Consider the following 23,140-nt stretch of genomic DNA (forward strand, 5'->3'; position numbering starts at 1 on the left):
GGGTTTGGGGACATTATTTGGAGGACCTTCAGGGAACATTCAGGATGTTCTGGGAACGTTTAGAGGACAATATTTAATTCAGAAATCCAATGTTCCCAGAAACATTCTGAGAACGTCCCCGCTGGTGTCAAGGACGTCGCCTGGTAACGTTCCCACAACGTTCCCAGACAGACACGATGTGGAGTTCTTTAAAGGGTTTGGGAACATTATTTGGAAGACCTTCAGGGAACATTCAGGACGTTCTGGGAACGTTTAGAAGACCATATTTAATTCAGAAATCCAATGTTTCCAAAACATTCTGAGAACGCCCTGCAGAACTTTTAGGGACCAACTTAGAATATAATTTTTTGTCCTATTAAGGTCTTCTGTTATATTTAAAGAATAAGAAGCTGATGCTTCTCCGCTTCAACCTGATCTCCAGGCTCTGTGTGTGTGACAGGAGATTTTTTTTAATATACTGTGTACATTTTGCTGCCATTGTTGCTCAGCTTAAAACGTCTGCATTCTTGATTTTATAATAACAATTGTAAAAGACTGTTTTACATCAACGAGCCAAATAGCGGGATCACCACAACTTTTCTCCCATGGAAAAGTGGTGTAGCCTTTACCAAATAATAGGAAAAAATTACAATAAAAGAAAAGAGACAAAAATAATACAAACATATTCTAAAGACCCTCGCATTGAACTTTATGCCGCTTGGATTTCGTGAGGAGACCCTGCAGGCTATGTAAACAAGAGTTAAAACAAGCAAATTGGAATAGGGCTAGCGCTTACGTTAGCTTGTTTATCTAAAAAAAGCCAATATAGCCTGACCATCTACACGAGAATGGTTCATTAAAATAACTTTACATGATAAACACATTGGCTTTTTCTGGCTCGCTGTCGGTGAAGAAAACAGGAAAAAGACCGGCGTCAGGTGTCCATCCGAGAAGGGTCCAGCCCGCAGACAAACCAGATAAACGTGACAGAAGTTGACGGAAGTTGAACCTCGGTACGTCCCACGTCACCGCGCACAAAACGTGATGTATATGAGAATGTTCTCATTAAGTTAGTCACGAAACGTTCTCATATGGTCAACAGAGAACCATATGGGAACGTCCTTATTATGTCCTCTTTGTAATGTTGCTATGTGACCATAAAATAACCAATATGGAACGTTCCCCTAAAGTCACATAAAGAACGTCATTGTATGACCAACTTAGACCCATATGAGAACGTTTTGATTACGTCCTCTTTGTAACGTTGTTATGTGACCTTAAGATTACCATTACAGAATGTCCCCCTAAAGTCCTATAAGGAACGTTATAATATGACAAACTTAGACCCATATGAGAACGTTTTGATTACGTCGTCTTTGTAACGTTGTTATGTGACCATAAGATTACCATTACGGAACGTCTCCCTAAAGTAATTTAAGGAACGTTGAACTGCAGCACTTTCATTACCAAAAGAGGACGTTTCAGGAACGTCCCTAATGTTCTGTAAAGGTTAGGAATGTTCGTCACCTTTAGAGAACTTTTAGGAAACGTTATCCATGGTCGCGCGAACGTCACCTTCTACCTGGGTATGCCTTTTTTATAAAATGTAATACAAGTCATAGATGTTCCTAATATGTCTGTGAAGTTTTAGCTTAAATACCCCACAGATCATTTATTATACCATGTTGTAAATGCTCATTTTTGAGTGGAAATATATTTAAATGCAAATGAGCTGCTGCTCCACATCCTGCTTTCCAGAAGAGAGCGGAGCCTTTACAGCTCGTGCCTCAGATACTAAAACACTAAAACATCTGTTTGGTTTTGATTACTGTCTCTATCACGGTCACGCTCATGTTACATTGCAGTTCTTCATCATCATGAAAGATTGCATGCGTTTTAAAGCCATATAAGTCTAAACTTCAAATATATGGTTTTCACACATCCAAAGCTGGCTGTCAGATGACCCGTGAGTATTAAACTAAGTTCTCATCCACATCTTAATGCGCTTAAAGTGTCAAATACATACAAAGTTCACATAAACACAGTCGGTTATGTCTGAACGTAAACAGCAAGAAAAGAAATCGTATGTGTAAATTATCTGTGTATTAAAGTGAAAGCAGTGTAATGTACAGTACGTACTACTAAATATGCAGTTAATATTATTTAAACAACAAAAGAAAAACAGAAAGCGGAGCCTGCAGTGAACGCGCAGGCTAGTAAGCAGGACCACCGATGACGGCGGATTATAAACAGTTATGGAACATTCACTAATAGGAACGAAACATCAACAATATGCTTTACATTGACTATGGCCTGCCCATACTTTGACTACAAACTTGGTCCTCAAATCATTATGTATTTTGCAATTCATGTAACTTTATAAGGTTGCACTCTTTCTATAAGTTATAAATAGCTACTAAGATAACGTTAAAGGGTTAGTTCACTTTAAAAAAAAACTTTTGCTGATAATTTACTCACCCCCATGTCATCCAAGATGTCCATGTCTTTCTTTCTTCAGTCGAAAAGAAATTAAGTTTTTTGATGAAAACATTCCAGGCTTTCTCTCCATTATAATGGACTTCAATAGGACACAAACGTTTCGAGGACCAAATGACCGTTTCAGCGCAGCTTCAAAGGGTTTTTAACGATACCAGACGATGAATAAGGGTCTTATCTAGTGAAACGATCGGTCATTTCAAAAATAAATAAAAAACTTTAAGTTTTATAAGCACAAATGCTCGCCTTGCTATGTTCTGTGATGCACGTTCGTGATCCTGTTCAAACTACTTCATCCAAATGAACAAATCTTTTTTCGAGTCATTCGTTCGTTGAATGAACGAAATGACTCCAAAAAAGACTCGTTCAAAATGAACGAATCTTTTTTCGAGTCATTTCGTTCATTCAACGAACGAAATGACTCGAAAAAAGATTTGTTTATTTGGATGAACGAGTTTGAACAGGAGAGTCACGAACGACGGTACGCGCTCGCGCTGTGCTAGAGAGGGGTGATCAGCGCGTACACGAGCGTGATTGACACTGCTAAGACATTCCTCCTGGCTCTGATTGGTTGTTTCTGACCGGGAGCGGTGTATTTCTGCAAATGGCAATAGGACCACTGGGAGGAGCCAGAGGAGCTTGATTTTTTTCACAGATTATCTGTCTCATATTCTACTTTCAGGACATAATGACAGTTTTAACAAATATTTGTTTACAAAAGCTACCTACTGGAGTTTTAACATGGAGGTGTACAGTTCACTCAGGGCGGGGTCTATGCTAATATGGCGGAGTCCATCAGCATTCGTGGGCTGAGGCTTTTTCTGAAACACTGCTTATGATTTATGGGGATTTTAAAAAAGGAGTGGGTGGATTCTTACCATTAGGGTGGTTGTATATACACACACACTGCTGACACATTAATGTTCAAACACCATGTAAAAGTGAATTTTGCATAGGCCTATAGGTCCCTTTAAAGAACATTTTGGAGTGAAGCATGGCAATACATTTCTGTGATTTTTATTACTTAATTTCCATATTTTTCCCAGGCCTAGTAATCACAATTAGATTAAATTATTTAAGATTTCCTGATATTCCCCATTTTCATGACTGTGGGATACCTGAATTACCCATACCAACCCCTTATTTGTAGTGTTATTACTCAAAAGTGTTGAAAGATTGTCAGTGTGTGTTTGTTACCTTAGAGATCTCTCTTTCCATGTCTCCCTCATGAGATTTCCTTTTCTGTGTGAGGACACACAAACATCATTTAACACAGTCTCAAAGGTTTGTAAACATTCTCTGTGGAGAAGCTTTAATTTGCAGGTGACTACTGAAATTTATATTGGTGTAGTAAAACACATTACAACATTTTGGTCATGATACTAAGTAGCCATGATCCTCTTACCTATTTTAATGGGTTTTTTTTTAAACAATTTAGTCACCACAGCAATAGTAAAACCTGAAATCACCAACATTGTGGGAACGAGCCAGCAGTAAACATGATAATACACGTATAATGTCTAAAACAAATTCTAAATATGCAGAAAGGTTTGTGTAAGTGTTAGATTTAAGGCCCGTTCACAAAAAGGACAATAACTATAAAGTTAACGATGAAGATATAGCTCTAAATACCTCCTCCACTATTTCTATGAAATGCGCGCTTGAGTTTTTACCTAGAGCTGGTCGCCCGTCAGCGAATCCCAGGTGGGGGACAGATACCTGCCAAAGAGCTGATCCACCCTACAAGCAGAGAGTGGCAACAGACTTATGAATGTTTTGTTTTATTTTTTCAGAAGTATTTCACAATCTTCTCATTAAAACAATTTACAGTCTTGAACAATTTATGTAAAATCAAGTAACTTTAGGTTATATAAAATCTAAATAACAGACGGAGAATGACACATTAATAGTTCCTAAAAATGCAGTCTTCAACACAAATTTTTATAATCAAACTAAACGCAATAAATAATAATGATGATGATGATGATGATGATGACGACGACGACCGTGCAGCGCGCGCCCACTTACTAGAAAGCAAATCTTCAAGATTTCTTTTTCAGTTTAAATGTTATTCCATTTCTCTGACATAGTGACGGCCTCATGTTTTAGTAATTGTCTCTCCCTGAGCTCTTGTATCCCGGTGTCCCGTCTATCCGGTGTGTAGTGCACTGCGTCTGAATGCGGGAGGAGGGACAGGACACGGACTGACTGTGCGCGCGCCGTCCGGTGTACCTCTCGGGACCGTTCACGCGCTCTTGCACAGTCAGCAAAAGAGCGATTTTCTGCTGCTTATTGCTCCATTTCACTTCCACTGACTCACACATATCAGAGGTCTAATGTATTGAGATCATTAGGGACTCTATACGTGGTTTACGATTAATTTAACTTGAATACAAAGAATATTTTGTGCAGTAACCAAGATAAAATAAGTTCCATACATTCGCACATTTATATAGCTCAGTTCAAAAAGGCTGAAAAACTAAACGGGCACACGACTCATTAATATTTAATTCACAGATTTAGCGAAACTCATGGCGAAACTGCGGACAGGGCGTGTCTTATATAAACAGAGGCGTGAATTTTAAACATGTCGACTATGATTGGACAAATCCTTTCAGTATGTTTTGAAAATTTCGCGCATGCGCAGTGCGGAGTGGTGTTTCTCGGTGAGTTCTATTGTTGATTCTCTCTCTCGCTTACAACTTTGTGTTTCTATGTGGTAATTCATGCGTCGGATGAATAACTTCGAGTTGTCGAGTGCGAGAATATAATTAGTTGTGCAAACGAGAATATTACTGCATATATAAACATTTGTAATGTCACCCAGCATGTTATACTATTATTGCTAATACATTTACACTAAAAACATCTGAATTTTCATATGAACCTCTCAGTTCCTTTCCCACATGATAAGTACAGCCATCAGAACAAGCTGCTGTTTTGGATATCGGTTGTTTGGATGTCAGTGTCTGGGTTGATTAATCGTCTTGGTGTCATTACGTTTATGTGCATGGTAGACTGGGGAAATGAGGACAAGTGAGTTTGATTCCTCCGACGAAGAGGATTTTGGTGAAGAGGAAGCCACACCTCTTCAGATCTCATGGTGAGCAACATATACATGTTCAATTTTGCATTTACATACTCAACATTGATTGAAAGTGATTGTGTGTGTGTGTGTGTGTGTGTGTGTGTGTGCGCGCGTGTGCGCGCGCTTTGCAGGTTGTCTCTGTCAGTGGTGGAGTGTTCCCAGTCTCTTGGCATCTGTTCCTTACCTGGTAAAATTAATTAATAAATGAATAATGTCACTGTGTGTCCTCATTCTATAAACGACGCAATTTACTAAATTCACTAAAGCTGCATGATTTTTCTGATAAAAATTGCTATTTAAAAAATTAAATAAAAAAAGCTCCAGGTTTGATTTGCTTATTTTTTAGGGATGCACAATTTGGCCCAAAATGTTGTGATTATTTATCAACATGACTATAAAATAATTATTATTATTACTAAATTTAAATATTACTAATGTAATATATTTTATTTTTAAATAAAAGACTATTTAAGAAAAATACAAATTATTATTATTTTACTGTACACCTGTAAAATTACAATACCATTTTAAACCAAACTAAAAACACCAGACCATGAGTTACTTGTGTGTATAGTCATGGCCAAAAGTTTTGGCAGTGACATACATTTTGTGTTTCACAAAGTTTTTGCTGCGTTTTTCCCCCGATTGATTGCGGTTGCCAAAGTGACTTTGGTCGCTCTTGCATTTTTTGGGTTTGTATGCAATAACTAAAAAAAATGTGAATCAACACCATAACTACTGAAGCAGCAAACTTTGCAAAACACCAAATTTATGTCACTTTTGGAAACTTTTGGCCATGAGTGTAAATGAGCACAGTGCTTCACTCTAAAACACACAGCCCACATATTTAATTAAACTGCAGCGTTTGTGATTTGAAAAGCAATTTTGAAAAGCCATAACGTTTTGGTTATATTTTGATTGATTGCACAGCCCTAATTTCTGCTCATTTCAGGTTGCAGATATAAAGAAATCAGAAGAAACCTGCAGAAAGATGTTGGTGAGTCTAGCTGACACAAATACACACACAGTAATGGTCGAATCCAGTGGTTCTCGACTGATTGGTTTCAAGTCTGTACTGATCAGTTTGCAAGCAGCAATTAGCAAACGACAATGATCCAAGCAATTCCTGGTGACAAAATCAAGTCTCGTCCTACTTTTTGTCCTCCGTCAAAATGCCGATTCACTATATGCGTCACAATAGGGGAGAAAATACGATCACAGTTTCTGTTTCATGCTAGTTCATTTGTACAAGTATGGTTTGTTTCAAACCCCCAAAATTCAAGAGGTTAATTTTCACATTCAGTCTATGCTATGCTATTGCATATAGCAAAGTCTGCTCGTGGTAATATTAATACATTTCAATGTAAGGATATTTTTGTTTACCTTTGTACAATAAACAATTTTGTTCACCACTTGATGTTCTGAAGCACCACCAGTTGAGAAGCACCAGTTTAAAGTATGCGTTGTGTGCAGTGTGTACATGGCCCTCTGGGATAGGATAACTGTGATTTATCTGTGGTTTGTGTGTAGCTGAGATGTGTGATCAGGGTGTGGAGGACGTGTTTGTATTCTGCACCAGAGGAGAGCTGGTGCGCTACAGAGTGCCATGTCTGTTAGAGGTTTATTCTCAGAGTGGGCTCAGAGTGCACCACCTCCCCTTCCCGGACGGATGCGCTCCAGAGCTTCCTCAGTGCTGCTGCATCCTGGAAGAACTGCACGACTGCCTGCAGAATCAACGCAAGACTGTCATACAGTGAGAAGAAAACACTCTCAGTTACTGCATTCAGTGATTTTCTTCCTCTTCCAGGGAGAAGAAATGTGATCATTTTTCCTTTATAACAAAATTGAACAGAAAATGTATTTTCTTTACGGTATATCAAACCTTAGTTTTAAGCTAACTTTATTTTAAATTTAGTTTTAGGACAGTTACATGTATTAATATTATTCAGTGTTTTTTTTAAGAGAAATTAATACTTTTGTTCACAAGGATGCTTTGAATCGATGTGAAAAGTGACTAAAGACATTTATAATGTTACAAAAGATTTCTGTTTCAGATATATGCTGTTCTTTTAAACTTTCTATTCATCAAAGAATGTCAAAAATGTCAGTTTACACAAATATTAAGCAGCACAACTATTTTCAACATTGATTGATAAAAAAAATATTTCTTGAGCTGCAAATTGGCATATTTAAATGATTTTTGAGGGATCATGTGCTGAAATATTTACCTTGCTATCAGGAATAAATTACATTTTAACATATTTCACAATATTAGTGTTTTTACTGTATTTTTTATTGAATAAATGCCTTGGTCAGCATAAAAATATAGCATGTATGTGTATGTAATACATATACATATATTACATGACCATTAGAATAACATCAGATTCTAATTGTGCTTGTATTCCTCCACAGTTGTTATGGAGGTCTGGGACGCTCAGGACTAAGCAAGTATCAAATGTTCAAACTGAGCGCAGTGTCATGATTAATGTTAGTCCCGTGTATGATTAGGAGTTTAACTTGTGTTTCATTGTCACAGTTGCTGCATGTTTGCTGCTTCAGCTCTCTGTCTCCATCACGCCCAGTGCCGCGCTGGAAATCCTGAGGGAGCTGAGAGGAGGCGGAGCCATTCAGACTGTCAAGGTAAGAGGCAACATCTGAAAACCTAGATTCATCACTTCCCTTAACCATATAACTAAGTTGTTAATTATGCTTCTTCATGGCCTCTTATAGCAATACAACTTCCTTCACGAATTTCGGGAGAAGTTTGCAGCATATCAAGAAACCAAAGACCGGCTTACAGAGAGATCAGTGTCCCGATGATCAACCTGACATTCAGATGATTTGAAAATGGATGTTCTCTACCTTGATCATGAATGCATTTGTTTCCTTTCTGATGGCACTTTAAAAATTCTGTACTTTTACAAGTTGATCTAATAATAGTGTGCTTAATATATAACTTTGCAGTTAAAAGAGCCTTGTTCACTTAAATGTGGTCTTAAGTGGCCTAAACAAGATGTTGTCTGCATTAATCCTGGCCAGTGGATTAAATTAAGAGTGATGCTCATTTTTGTGTCTGGGAAACAATATATTGCTTATGTGAGTGACAGTGATTTGGATGGCAGATTAAATTCATTATGCAGTTGTTGGCAATACTTCTTGGCAATTTTTTCATACCAAAGTGGTTGTTGGTAAGGGGATATATTAAGTTTGTAACCATTACTGGAGAAGTTAACCAAGGTAACAAATACCAATGCCTTTACATTGATAAGAAATACACTAATAACTAAAATCAATGCAGTTCAAGTGCTACAATTTTAGGCACTATTGAATGATTATAAACCTTTCAGGTTTGTCACATGATCATTTTAATATAGCTTGTGTAATACAGTATCATGGTTTTATTTTTTTCTGATTTAAAAAAAAGCAATTATATTGTTGAAAAAACTTGTACTATTCTATCAGAGTAAAACCAAACCCTAGTTTCACATTATTGTAGCCAAATGTACAGAGAAAACGGCACCATAAAATGAGCCACGAGTTAATTTATAGAGGACTTTATTGGGAACTTTAAAGCAATATTACAAGCAAAAAAAAAAAAAACACCACAATTTACTACAGCTCTTGCAAGACTTTATAACATTCAAATGCACATATCAAGCTGGATTCACTCACACACAAAAAAATGGCAAATGAAAAACATTCTAAAACGACCACAGGGAAAATCCAAAATAACCCATTACTCTAAATATCACCTTGGTGGTCCAGCTTGGTGATTAGGAACAACTGCATTGACTGTCAGTATAGTCAAGTATCCTTCCACACAGCTCTGCTCTGAATCCAGACGCAAACTACAGCATCACTGAAGGAGTGAAGAATACCTGCGATTACTGATGGGATAAAAAAAATCTTGGCACACAGATCATGCCAACATCAAACCAGTGTCCAACAGAATCCAAGTCATCTCTGCTATCTCACAAAAATAAAATCAGAAAACAATTCCACTTAGAAATACAAAATGCACAACAAAATTTAAAAGCAAAAAAGGTTACATGTAGATTTCCAGGATGTATGAGCGAAGCAAAGCCTTTAATACACTGAAAGCATCAGTCCTCGTTTGCTTCCAACATGACAGAAAAACAATGGTTTTAACACTTGAAATGGAGCATTCATCTGATAAGAACCATCAACGTGAAGACCACCAGCCTGAGCTCAAAAACATGGTATTACAAGATCATGAATTACCAAAGCAGCACAACTCTGAAGGTCAAATTAAAGAACTGACTGAGCAACAAGGCAGTAATATAGTTAAAATAAAACAAGTCTATAAAAATGCTACAATCAAGATCTTTACTGTGCCCCACAGTTTGACAACACAAGAGTAAAATCTCTGCATATATCCATCAGCAATGTAGTTTTGAAGCCCTTGTGCATCTGCTTTGGACATGATCTGGTCAATGTAAACCGTTTTGTCTCATCTACTGATGCTTTCAGTGTGTGAAGAGGTTTGGCATTGGTGCGGCATTATGTGTGTATAGGTCTAAAAAGATTGTACTTAAGAGTTGGTAATTATTTATTTTTGCATGTGTGTTTCTGGAGTTGTGCGGGCTGCTTGCATCCTGAACCGTTCTTGGCTGATGAGGAGTAAATAAAGTCAATGTCCATTTGAAACAGCCAAGCAGAACTGAGAGAGATGTCCGAGTCCAAGCTCCATTTGTGTTTTAAAATCAGCATCTCAAACGCCTTCATATACACTTTGCAGCTGTATCCAGATTAAGAGCTCACCAAAACATAGATCATCCTTTAAAAAAAAACAGAGAAACTTAAGCTCAGTGATAGAAAGATTAAAGATGAAGTCTCATGTGTCAGCAAAAAAAAAAAAAAAAATACAAAAACTGAAAATTACACAAAAAGTTTTATATTTTCAAATAAAATATATTTTAAATTGTAATTTATTCCTGTGATGGCAAAGCTGAATTTTCAGCATCGTTACTGTCTTCAATAATCATTCTAATATGCTGACTCGCCACTCAAGTAGCATTTTTTTTTTTAATTATCTATGATGAAAATGGCACAATATGGTGCTTAATATATTTGTGGACACAGTGAGATGTATATATATATCATATATAATTTTTTTAAATGTTTCTATATGTTTGATAAACAATTAAACTGTACATACCCGTAAAGATAGTAGAAAAACGAGAGGAGGTAGAATGCAAGTTTGCACCAGCCCTCCTTCTGACAGTACGCCAAAATATCTGCGTTCATTATTGTAGTCGGGTCATACAATCCAGGTCCACTCATTACAGGGCGGCTCATATACCTACACACAAACAAACACTTCATGTTGGACTTTGAGCAAGACGCTTATTAACTGACTAATAACTTATTAACTTTTAACTTAAAGACACTAGCTAGACACATCTGCTAAAACGTTTGATATATATATATATATATATATATATAAAAGTGTTTATCTGTGACTGGTTTGGGGGTGAACGCCCCACCCACCTCCAGACGTGATAGGCCAGCAGGGGCATGTTGAGTCCAAGCGTCAGCCATTCTGCGGCGCACAGGAACATTACGCAGAAAAACACATGGATGAGGTACTCCGGCAAGACGAGCTAAGGAAACCACACAACACATGATCAGAAAACAAAAAACATACACAGATCCATCTCAGAGACCGAGTTCTATTGCGCCTGAAGCCTGTGCCCCAAATCTAGCCAATCAGGTGTAAGAATCATTAGGATTACCACCAACCCATGAGCTCTAGTACTTGCTAATCTATGCACATCTAATCTCTCTAAACCTCAGAAGAACTGGATCTGCTGAGAATAACGGTCATAAATCAAATATTTACATTTAACAAGTGACTTTAAATTACGTAGTATAGACTGCAAAATTAAATAGAATTCAGAATTCAAGAGCTTAGAACTCAAAGACCTTTGATCCATTTAAGAGATTATGACATCGTCCTCAAGTTCAAAATTCAAACCAACCAGAACACCTATTCCTACTCAATAACCCCTGAAACAGGTTATCCATTACATCCCAAAGCTGTTAAGGTTTGTAAAGAATATACTATATACCCCATCTGCTTTAGATTTTGTCAAGTATAGAGTGGAGAGTTTCTCTTATTAGGCAAATAGAACATCTGGCCATTAGCAAATTACTGTAAAAAACCCAACAAAAACAGACAAGTCAACATTTACTACACCCTCATCCCACATACAAAGGTATGGGAACAGAGGCAGGATTGTGTTTTTTACAGGGAAACAATGCCAGGCAGAGTGAGAAGAGCAGCCATGCTGAGGAAGGGAGAAGCTACAAGGACCCCAGGCTGCCCCTGCCATGCCTGATCATAACCGGTAGATGAAGACAATACAATGAAGCCCATGCAAAAGAGAAAAAGTGTGTGTTCTGCTTTCGCGCAACACAAACACATAATAAAAATTAAAAATTCAAACTGTTGATGGTGACTATGAAGTAAAATTGCCTCAAAACTCATTAAGAATACCCTTCTGAGAGTGATCGGACACATCCAGCCAGAAATACCAACTCTGAGTCGATTCTAAGGTATACCATTCCTCAACTCTAGATTAATGTGCACCAAAGACGCTCACTACACCCGCTTTTCCTTCCCATCCATCATTAATCTCAAGTGTACTTGAAATAATGACTTCTGCATTATCTTAGTAGTGCAATTTACAGCGGTGCCAAGTTTATAAGAACACTTTCTAAGTGAGACATCATAAATGGAGTTAGTCGCTCTGGGTAAAGAGCAAACGGAGGAGGGGGGGACAAAACGGCACATGCATGTTCTGAGCATTTGCAAGTCTTTTCAGTTAACACTTTTCCCTGTAAACCACTGTCTTTCCTACACTCAAGTACACACCTGCGCAGACATCTGTGCCTCCACCCAACCCCACACTAACGGACTAAACCAGCCAAACATGAGTGAGATATAAGCAACCCTAAAGGAGCAATGCGTTTTGTTCATTCAGCATATGTAATGGCATTTGCAAGACAAGACAACCTCTGTAATCAAGCTGTTCAGTTGGCATAAACCAGATCCTGTCTCCCTGCTTGGCATGTTCTTACATTGAGGTGTTAGTTAACTGAAAAGACATTTGTAAACACTCCGCTCGTGCACACAGAGAGACTGTTACTGATCTTAAGCTGAATTCTGGTACCAACCTTCAGAGCAAGCCTGACCCTTTTAATTTTTTTCAACCTGTCAACTGTCTTTGAGCCAATCAGAGGAAAAAAGGTAAAAAGTAAATATTAAGAAAATAAAAAACAAAATGGAAATCAGAAAATCAAACGAAAGTAGTGTTAGTGTTGGAAAGCAACATTCACTGCAGATGATTTCATTGATTAGCAGAACAGTGTTGTGATAGAAGAGAAGAAACGGGAGTGCATGCATCACCCGGCATCTCTTCAAAAACTCACTTACCGGGTTTAATGTGTTACATTGGTCTATAGGATTCTTATAGTCAGTCTTCAGCTCATCGAATGCAATTATCTAAAAGTAAAATGGCAAACAAAAAGTTAACCCCATTACCCAGCAGTAAACCTACAAACATCTTTTCCCACGTCATCATAAACATTCAGAAATATTCTTGTGCTGACTGAATGAATAATTTAAAACAATTAGTTAACAAACGGACTATAAAATACTGACAACCAAAAGCTTAAAGAGCTTAATATTTCATGAGATTTGTGTTGCAAGAGAAATTATGCTTTAATACAGAGATGTACAATTGCAGTCAGAGATCTTTATGCTTTTTTTTCCTCCTGATCTGTAATCCTCAAGTGTTATGTCTTTTCGATTAATTATGCTGTGTATTATCCAGTATGCCTGAATCAAATTCAGGTTATGTTTGTTTACTCATGAAATTTGGTAACGACAGATTTAATCCATTACCAAAAGTAATATTATTGTATGAAATTCACACGTCCCCTTATTTAACTCTTGGGGGAGAAAGGGATGAAATTATATATTATTCCAGTCACTATATGAAAACATTTGAATGTATTTGGCATATTTGAGCCAAGGCAGAAATGTGATACTAGTTCTGCACTGAAAGTTTTTGTATCTCTGAAACAGGTTAATGACACCAGGCAGCATTGAGGAGATCTGAAAAATGGTGCTGTTCTGTCCGCAAATAACTCACAAAATGTTCTCTTAAATCTTATAAAAACATAACAGATCTAATTCTAACATGCAAAGGCCCAAAAAATAAGAGGTAGTTATGGCAGATTTCACTGCACTGTTTTAGTTATTTATTAGCCTTTTGAGATATGTGTGTATATATAAAAAATTACATACACACACATATATATATATATATATATATATATATACACACACACACACAATACTTTGTTGATATTCACAGCAGTTCTGATTTATCACTGATCTGTAAACACATGCACGAGAGCCAAACGGGAGCGCGCGCCCCATCAGCCCAGTTGCGACAGAAACTAATAAACAAAGCGTGAACAAAATGTGGCTAACCACGTAGATAATACGTTTAAATACATAAAAAAATACCCTATTTTTTTAACGGAAGATTAGCGGTAATGATAATAATTGGTGTCACCAGGTTGCGCTCGTGCCATTCATTCGCGTTTGTCTCGCGCTCTGCTCTGTGTTGAACTAATGCCGCTATCCCCAGAGTATCTGAGTTAAAAACCTTAGCGAATGTGTTGGAGTTCTATTCAAAACACTTACATGCCAAATAGCGAAGAAAATGAGCGCCGCCGTCAGCAGAAGCGCCAACATATAACAAAAGGCCGCGAATGTGAACGCCATTTTTCGTTCATGTGGAATTATCCAGACCGATGACTGCGGTGACGTTTAGACAGCTGTATGTCACGTGACTGGAGAATTCACGTGGATACTCGAAAAAACGCGAGATCAGGGGAAACCCCAAGTATAAATAAATGAAATGATAATATCCTCCAAGCCCATATGTTTTTTTGGAGAACAATAATTCATAGCATATTCATAAAGGCCACATATGAATTTAAAAGAGACTAAAATACCGTGAAGTAAAATTGTCTACAGACTTTACATTTCAAATCTCCTGAAGCCATGATTGCTTTGTGTGAGTAACAGATTTAGGTTGAAATTTGTCTAATTTGCCTATGTCTAATTGATTAACTTTATTAGTAAACGTAATGATTAATGCTTATTTTAAAAAGGCTAAGAGACAAAGATGCTTACGGATAAATAAATATGATATTATGAATAAAATGTGCTGAATGAATTAATAACATTAACACAGACTTTAGGGCCTATAAAATAATGACAAATATGAATCACGAACTTTAAAGCTTGAAGAGCCTTGTAAGAGACCGTGTGCGTCTGCGGCTGGTTATGGATTGCTCGTCAACTGAGTCTTCCTCTGTCAGAAGGAATAGGCAAATCCAATGGTGCAGTTTGATTATTTATTGAGAAGGAGTCAGGTACATGAAGGTGATGATGGTTCACAGGTATTAATATGACAAAATAGGTGTGTTTGTGAGGGTGTGTGTATATGGGTGTAGTTATATCTTAAGGACGCACACAGCACTCATACACACAAGATTAGCGCAGGATTAACAAAGGATGGCAATTCTCTGCATCGTGAATACTGCTCTCATGGCACTGGACTACACCAACAGCGAAAGCGCCCAGCACAGCCATGAGCGGTCGGAACTACAAAACGAACACATGCATTATGGGTAACGTAGTCTATGTCAGGGAACGGACTTTTAACAGCCGCCCCTGTATTTGTCTAGCAAATACATTCATTCAAAAGTCAACTAGTTTGAATAAGTGCCGCTTGAATCCTCTGGCATTTCCGGGAGTTCCACCAGTTTGGTTACTGGGCGAATGTAGATACTGTCTTTAACCTTCACCTCCGCAGCTCGAACGACACCATCTGTCCCTGGGAAAACCTTAGTGATGGTCCCAACAAGCCAAAGTCCTCTGGGAAGGTTGGAGTCAACGATCATCACAATTTGTCCCACAGTAGCATTATCAGTGGATTTCCTCCATTTATGTCTCAACTGAAGCCCTGGGAGGTAGTTCTGGACAAAGCGTTTCCAGAAATGATCACTGATCACCTGACTGTGTTTCCATCTTCTGTTGGAAAGGGCATCATGAGGGCCGTATACTGCCTGTGGTAATGCAGCGTCGCGCCGCCCCATTAGCAGCAGGTTTGGCGTGATGGGGTCCGGGTCAGCCACATCAGAGGAAGCATATCCGAGTGGTTTAGAATTAAGGAGTCCTTCAACTTCTATGAGAGCTGTTAGGAGCACTTCCTCTGCCACAACTTGGTCTTTCAGGACGCCTTGCAGGGCTGACTTAACAGATCGGATCTCCCTCTCCCAGGCTCCCCCGAAATGAGGAGAGTATGGTGGGTTGAAGTGGAAGTTGATAGTCTGGTTAGCCAGTTGCTGCTGCAACTCTGGTGCCATGTTCTCAAAGGCGTTCTGTAGTTCTTTATGTCCGCCCCTGAAATTGGTGCCCCGGTCGGACCACAGCTCGTACGGCTTCCCCCGGCGTGCAATAAACCTGCGTAATGACATTAAGAAAGAGTCAGTATCAAGGCTAGGGATGAGATCTAAGTGAACGCATCTAGTAGTGAGGCATTTGTAGATGATTCCCCAGCGTTTCTCTCTCCTACGCCCAATCTTAATCAGGTATGGTCCGAAACAGTCTACGCCTGTAGACCAGAAGGGCGGTTTGTAGAGTCTCAACCGAGATAAGGGAAGGTCAGCCATCTTTGGTGTGGAGGGTGATGCGCGCCATCTCCTGCATTCCACACACCGGTACTGATGTTTCTTGATGGCCTGGCGACCTCTGAGGATCCAGTAGATGCGGCGTAACTCCGCATAGAGTCTCTCTGCACCGGGGTGAAACAGCTGAGCATCATAGTGCTTTATGATGAGCTGAGTCAGAGGGTGATCAGGTGATAACACAACTGGGTGGATGCTGTCAGGATCTACATCTGTAGCTTGACGCAGGCGGCCTCCCACTCTTACTAGTCCACTGAGGCTGTCATACTCAGGGGAAAGGGCGCTGAGACGGCTGCTCGAGCGAACAGGGTTACCTGCTTGTAAGGCTTGGACCTCCTCTGGGAAGCTATCCTTCTGCGCAGATTGAAGCAGCTGGGTCTCTGCCTCCAGGCGCTCACTTGCAGTGTAGGGGGTGGTAGCCGCCCCTTGCAGGGATTGGTGAGTGGCCAGAATCAAATTATCTAAAGATGTGTACTGTGCTGGATCTGGCATACTTGGTAATACATTTGTAAGGCCACAGAAGACAGTCTTTCTGAGTTCTTCACTGCCACATTCTAGGAACTCTGTTGGGGACTTCGGCCAGGTGTCAGGAGTCTGTGTGAGAAAGTGTGGGCCCTTTGACCATCGGCTGGAGACTGTGAGCTCTGACAGTGGTTTCCCTCTTGTGATGTCATCGGCTGGATTATCATCAGAGTTCACATACCCCCACTGTTCCGGAGAGGTAAGCTCCTGTATCTCACAGATCCGAGTCCCCACAAAAACTTTGTACCTGCAGGAACTGAACTGGATCCACTGCAGCACTGTCGTGGAATCCGTCCACAGGTAGACTGAGTGAAGGGGTAGTGATAGCTCAGTTTGGAGTACCTTGGCCAGTTGAGCTCCAGTGAGCGCAGCACACAGCTCCAGTCGGGGTATCGACACCTGCTTGCGGGGCGCTACTCTGGAGCGTGCCATGATGAAGGAGGTGGAGAGGTGAGCCTGTTGCTCTATGACTCTGAGATAGGCAACGGCTCCATACGCCTTCTCTGAGGCGTCACAGAAGATGTGAGCCTCATATGTCGCACTGTTGCTGTTGTGAGGAGGAGCGTAACATCGGGGAATGGTGATATACTGGAGATAAGACAATTCCTTTTCCCATTCGAGCCAGGACTGAAGCAGGTTTCCTTCTATGGGCTCATCCCATCCTCTCTCTGTGCTCCACAGGGCCTGCACAATGAGCTTTGCTCTTGTAGTGTAGGGGCAGATATAACCCAATGGGTCATACTGACTGGCCAGTACTTTGTAAACATTGCGCAGTGTCACAGTTGTGTAGGAGACAGGACGGTGCTTGTATCCCAGGACGTCAGTAGTGCAGTGCCAGCTGAGACCCAGTGTTGACTCCTGAGGATCAAGACTTTTAAGGTTTAGCCACAGTTCACAACTATCTGACCTGGCCGTACCTGGCAGATGAGCGACCACCTCAGGGATGTTACTAGCCCACTGGCGTATCTCAAATCCACCTTGGATAAGCAGCTCTCTCATTCTGTCAATGAGCAACTTGGCCGCTTGTGGGTCAAAAAGGGACTGCAGGCAGTTATCCACGTAGAAAGCTGTGTGGACAGAGTCGTGGACGTCTTTATAGGTGTCTCTGTGCCCCCTTACGTGGCTCTGAAGGGCAAAGGTAGCACAGCAGGGGCTACACGTTGTCCCAAAGGGCAGGACTCTCCACTCATATACATCTGGGGGCCTCTCTGTTTCACAGTCTCTCCATAAGAACCGCAGCAGGGGGCAGTCCTCAGGAAGCAGGCGGATCTGGTGAAACATGGCTTTTATGTCTCCGCTCACTGCTACAGGATACTGGCGGAAACGCAGGAGTACACCCAGCAATGTAGGCCCCATGGGAGGTCCCGGCAGGAGGTAGTGGTTGAGAACGGTCCCCTGGAACTCAAAGGAGCAGTTAAAGACCACCCGAGCTTTGTTGTTATGATGTACAATGTGGTGTGGTACATACCAAGATTCAGCAGAGCTATGAATCTCTTCAGGAGTCAGCTTAACAACATAACCGGACTCTATCAACCTCTTGATCTCTTGGTTATATGTGAGTGCCAGGTCAGGATTCCTTGCTAGCTTACGCTCAGTGGACCTCAGAAGGCCTTTAACTACTTCAGAGGAGACATGCATCTGTGGGAAGTCCTTCTTCCTGAGCAGGGGGGTGGCATATCGCTCTACACCATCCACAGGTACTCTGATGGTCTTTGCCTCTAACATGGCTATGGCCTCTCTGTCCTCTTTTGAGCGTGTGACCTCCTTCCCAGGTCTATGAAGGGGAGCGTCTAGTTGCCACAGGCGCTGTACATCCTGTTGAAGGGCAATGGCAGGAGAAAGGCATGATATGTTCAGGCAGTGCGCCTCCCCTTGCTGTGTAGGCATACTGCAGCTCGGACCCTGGATGGCCCACCCGAGCTTGGTACAGACGGCAACAGGTCCTTGGGCTGAACCTCGCAGGATGGAACGGACAGGAGTTATGAGGTGGGCATTGTCAGAGCCGATTAACACAAGTGGCTGTATCTGATTGAATCCTTCAAGGTGCACTCGTTGTAGGTGATGATACTTCTCCTTTAAGAGCTCCACTGGGCATGACTGTTCAGCTAGGCTAAGCTGTTGGGCGGTGAAGGCGCGCGTTATCTTGTAACGTCTTTCCGGCTTGGCCTTTGGGGACACATGGAAGGAGACATAGCCTCCTTTAATATGGATCACATCTTGACGAATAGTACGCAGAGATAGAGTTTCCTCTTCCTGGATTAAGCCTAACGACTTGACAGCAGCAGGGAGTATAATGGTTTTCTCTGAGCCATCATCAAGAAGAGCATATGTGTCCAGGGATTTCCTTTGATAGTGTAACTGGATAGGCACAACCTTAAGCATTACACGGCCAGAGTGACTGATAGGAGCCAAAAACACTCGGCTCGTGCTCACTGTTAGGATATTCGGGTCCCTCCTCTTCGCTTCAGACAAGTCATGAAGCACTAATAAGTGCTGTTCTCCACAGGTGCTACACATCTTCTTAAGAGTGCACTGCTCAGGGGTATGTTTACGGCCACAGCGCCAACATTTGGATTTTTCCTTTATCCAAAAGGCTACAGCTTTGAGGTCTAGCTTCTTAAAATCTACACAGCCACTGAGGTAGTGCTCTGTCCCTTCACAGTATGGGCAGTATGGCTTAAACTGCTTCTTCTTAGAGGAGGGATAAGGATTAGTAATGTGTGCCTTAGTGTCTATCTTTGGCTGTGTTTGAGCGGGATCTGATCCATAATATATGGATGTAGACTTACTCTGTGCCCTGGACCCTGCAAAGGCTCTGGGGTTGCCCCTCTCTGGGCGTGGTCTGTCTGAGGGCTGTGGCTGAATGGCTTGCCGTGATAACTGTAGAACTTGGGACTTGCGCTCGAGCCACCCGGAGAAGTCGTACATATTGTAGGTGCGACTGCTGCCAGTGCGTATGATGCCACGTGTGATGCAGTACTCGATGAAACTGTCTCTGTAGCTAGGCGGCAGCTTAGTGAGTAACCTATCTACATGTGAACCACACTGGAGCTCACTGGCTGCTACATCGTCCATAGTACTGAGGAGTCCCACTAGGCTGGACACTGCCAGGGAGAAATCTTCAAAGGATTGAGGTTCACCTGCCTTAATAGGAGAGCAGTTAAGTATAGCACTCAGTTCACTCTGGACTAATTGCCTGGGTTGCCCATATCTCTGCTCTAAAGCTTTCATTGCACTAGTGTAGGGAGTGCGGTCGTGAATATAACGTCTGGCCACTTGTAACGCACATGGATGCTCTAACTGATCTATCAGAATATGATATTTATACTCCTCTGTGAGATGAGCATGTGGCCCAAGTAGGCTGTCCAGTCCTTTCTTCAGTAACACAAAGTCACTATCTCTGCCTGATTTGAATGTCGTCAGTCTAGGCTTCGGGATGCCATATGAAGATGCTAAGAGCATCTCCATCAGGTTTGGCTGGGTGACTTCAGCTGCATGAGGTACTGCGTCTTGAGCAGTAAATGCAGCAGGCAGTGAAGGGTAGGCAGAGACTGATGGATAGGCAGCAGAGTAGTAGCTGGCAGAATCAGGAGGTGGAGCTGCATAAAGCTGGCTATAAGTCTGCGGCGCTGATATCCCCGGTGGTGGCTGATACAGTGACGCTGAGACTGCAGGGAAGTCGTGGGATTGTGCAGAGAGTACCTGGGTGGAGCTGCCTGGAAGCTGCGAGTGTTGGTACCTCTGACTGTATAAGGGCTCAGCCTGATGTGGTTCAAGCCTCCTAAACTGTACTGATTGGGCTACTTGATTGACAGGTTGTAGAGCAGGCTGAATCACATGACTCATTCTAGGGGGCGGAGCAAGTAGCGGTGCCGGCTGAATACCTGGATGGGCCACAGGGATTCTCAGCTGGGGAGCAGGTTGTGGTGCGGGCCAACGTGTAGACTGACCTGCGGGCTGAAATGCAGTATTCACCCTGGGCTGCAGTCCAGGCGGTGTCACTGTCGGTTGCTGAAGCACAGGTTGAGGTACTAGCACTGCGCCTGGTTGCTGTGCAGGTTGAACTACAGGATTCGGTGACAGCGGCACTGGCTGAATATTTGAAATAGGTTGAATAATAGGGCTTAAAGGTAGTGGAGCTGAGTTTGGTGCTGAATGAAGAATGGGGTTTGAATTTTGCAGTGGTGAAGATGCAATATGTTCTACTGGCCTTAACAGGTTTAAAGGCGTTCTAATGTCCTGTCTCACTGCTGGTGCCAGTACGTGTGGCTGATCAGTGGTATGGATGCTGCTCGTGTCCACACTACTATGCTGTGGTGTCTGGAGTAGCGCAGGAAGCGAAGCGGCTCTATCTTGCTGTTGAGCATCACTCTGAGTTGGTAGAGGACTGCATGACACGCATGATCGCTCCAGTTGTTCCACACGCTTTGTTAATGCACCACTGGTCTCCTTCATAGTGATTTGCATCTCATTCATCGTTTTCAGTACACTGCCCCAAGCTGCCTCCATTCTTTTCCATTTTTTCATCTCCTTCTTCTTCTCCTTATCAGATTCCTCTGAACTGCTGCTGCTTGAAGACTCTGTCTCCTCTGGATCAGGTAGGTTGTGCTCATACCCCGCCAGATGTCCCGGAAGCTTTCTGCTCCTTCTTGGACGGGAACTATGTGGTGGACTCTTCTCCTGAGGAACTTCATCTTGTGGAGTTGCCATCTTGTTGACTCAGCCAATAAACCTCCGGCTCGAAGGACCACTTGTAAGAGACCGTGTGCGTCTGCGGCTGGTTATGGATTGCTCGTCAACTGAGTCTTCCTCTGTCAGAAGGAATAGGCAAATCCAATGGTGCAGTTTGATTATTTATTGAGAAGGAGTCAGGTACATGAAGGTGATGATGGTTCACAGGTATTAATATGACAAAATAGGTGTGTTTGTGAGGGTGTGTGTATATGGGTGTGGTTATATCTTAAGGACGCACACAGCACTCATACACACAAGATTAGCGCAGGATTAACAAAGGATGGCAATTCTCTGCATCGTGAATACTGCTCTCATGGCACTGGACTACACCAACAGCGAAAGCGCCCAGCACAGCCATGAGCGGTCGGAACTACAAAACGAACACATGCATTATGGGTAACGTAGTCTATGTCAGGGAACGGACTTTTAACAAGCCTAATATATGAGAATATTTTAGGCTACATGTTGCAGTGAAAGTGATGTGAGATTGAACTGCTTTAATATGGAAACACAATTGCTAAGCCAAAGAGATCATCTTGCATTTCTCCTTGTTTTGCCTGTAAACTCGCATCTATTTGACCCATCCCATGTTTAGAAAATATGCAATATATAATCCACTAGGCCTGAAAAAAAAGTGATCCTGCTGAATGCCATTGCTGTGACTGACATTATACAAATCTTTTAAAACCTTTCATAATATCAAAAATCTTTTCGTAATAAGTTGCAGACGTCTTCTGTACAGTGTGTTGTGCTGAATGTTACAACATTAATGTTAGCTATAGTCCTGGTTGGTAAAATAAAAATTGTATTTGAAAAATAAAGAGGAATTATTCACTGAGATATGTTATGGAAATGTAAAGCCAGCTAACTGCAAACAAACAAGACATAGCCTAGTCTGATGGAATTTTTCACTTCCTGGGGCAAGATAAAATGACAATGTATCATTGTCAGGTGATGCATGTTTGGGAAGGACTAGATCAATAATGCCCAACCAGACAGATTAAATCAAAACCACATGAAAACAACTGTGGGTAGAATTTTCAAATGCTTTGTACTATTAACCTAATACTGTTTTACTAATGCAAACCCAGTGGTCATTGAATATAGAATTGACTTGCCATGGTAATGGGCTCGGCCATTTATTTGTCTAATGGAGTTAAATTTACTCTCTTAGATACTTCCTTCCCAAGCCGACTGAACATTAGTCTTCAGTGTCAGTAGGTAAGTCTTCATTGGACTCCTAAAAAGTAATGGCCATTATTCAGAACAGAGTCATGCATCATCCACTTACAACCAACTTCAACCAGTAAACTTTGCTAAAACCAGTAAGATACTCAAATGTAACGTATGACCTCAATATTACATTTTAGGCTAGTTATTTTTTGTATGACATTATTTCACCCTTTGCTTGTTGTACAAATGACTGAAAAATACTACAATGACATGAACACACATGATGCATAACTAAGAAGTTTAAAAATAAAGGTATGAATACAATCAAGAACACTCCAGTTAAACACATGG

At 41.1% G+C, this 23,140-nt stretch overlaps 3 protein-coding genes across 3 annotated transcripts in view; 1 reads left to right on the forward strand and 2 right to left on the reverse strand.

Annotated features, from left to right (window-relative positions):
• LOC143744829 (uncharacterized) overlaps positions 1-4,788 on the reverse strand; it is a 24,296-nt gene extending 19,508 nt beyond the window's left edge. The window contains exons 1-3 of the mRNA XM_077236507.1: positions 4,504-4,788; positions 4,149-4,215; positions 3,673-3,717 (exon numbers count right to left, since the gene is read on the reverse strand). Coding sequence (XP_077092622.1) covers positions 3,673-3,693 — 21 coding nt within the window. The 5' untranslated portion in view covers positions 3,694-3,717; positions 4,149-4,215; positions 4,504-4,788. The remainder of the gene's footprint in view (positions 1-3,672; positions 3,718-4,148; positions 4,216-4,503) is intronic.
• A 303-nt stretch (positions 4,789-5,091) lies between these two features.
• Positions 5,092-8,716, forward strand: cdkn3 (cyclin dependent kinase inhibitor 3). The gene is made up of 8 exons (XM_077236524.1): positions 5,092-5,141; positions 5,493-5,578; positions 5,695-5,750; positions 6,516-6,560; positions 7,094-7,316; positions 7,979-8,010; positions 8,103-8,206; positions 8,297-8,716. Exons 1-8 carry the CDS (start codon positions 5,115-5,117, stop codon positions 8,384-8,386), a joined length of 663 nt encoding a protein of 220 aa, XP_077092639.1. The 5' UTR covers positions 5,092-5,114; the 3' UTR covers positions 8,387-8,716.
• Positions 8,717-9,104: 388 nt separating this feature from the next.
• On the reverse strand, positions 9,105-14,464 carry cnih1 (cornichon family member 1). The gene is made up of 5 exons (XM_077236526.1): positions 14,307-14,464; positions 13,026-13,094; positions 11,078-11,190; positions 10,746-10,889; positions 9,105-10,364 (listed from the first exon to the last, which is right to left on the reverse strand). The coding sequence occupies exons 1-5, from the start codon at positions 14,385-14,387 to the stop codon at positions 10,337-10,339; spliced, it is 435 nt and encodes a 144-aa protein (XP_077092641.1). The 5' UTR covers positions 14,388-14,464; the 3' UTR covers positions 9,105-10,336.
• Positions 14,465-23,140: the final 8,676 nt, after the last annotated feature.

Source organism: Siphateles boraxobius, unplaced genomic scaffold (assembly GCF_051911475.1).
Source record: "Siphateles boraxobius isolate OS27281-9 unplaced genomic scaffold, OSU_SipBor_1 20, whole genome shotgun sequence".
NCBI classification, from domain to species: domain Eukaryota; kingdom Metazoa; phylum Chordata; class Actinopteri; order Cypriniformes; family Leuciscidae; genus Siphateles; species Siphateles boraxobius.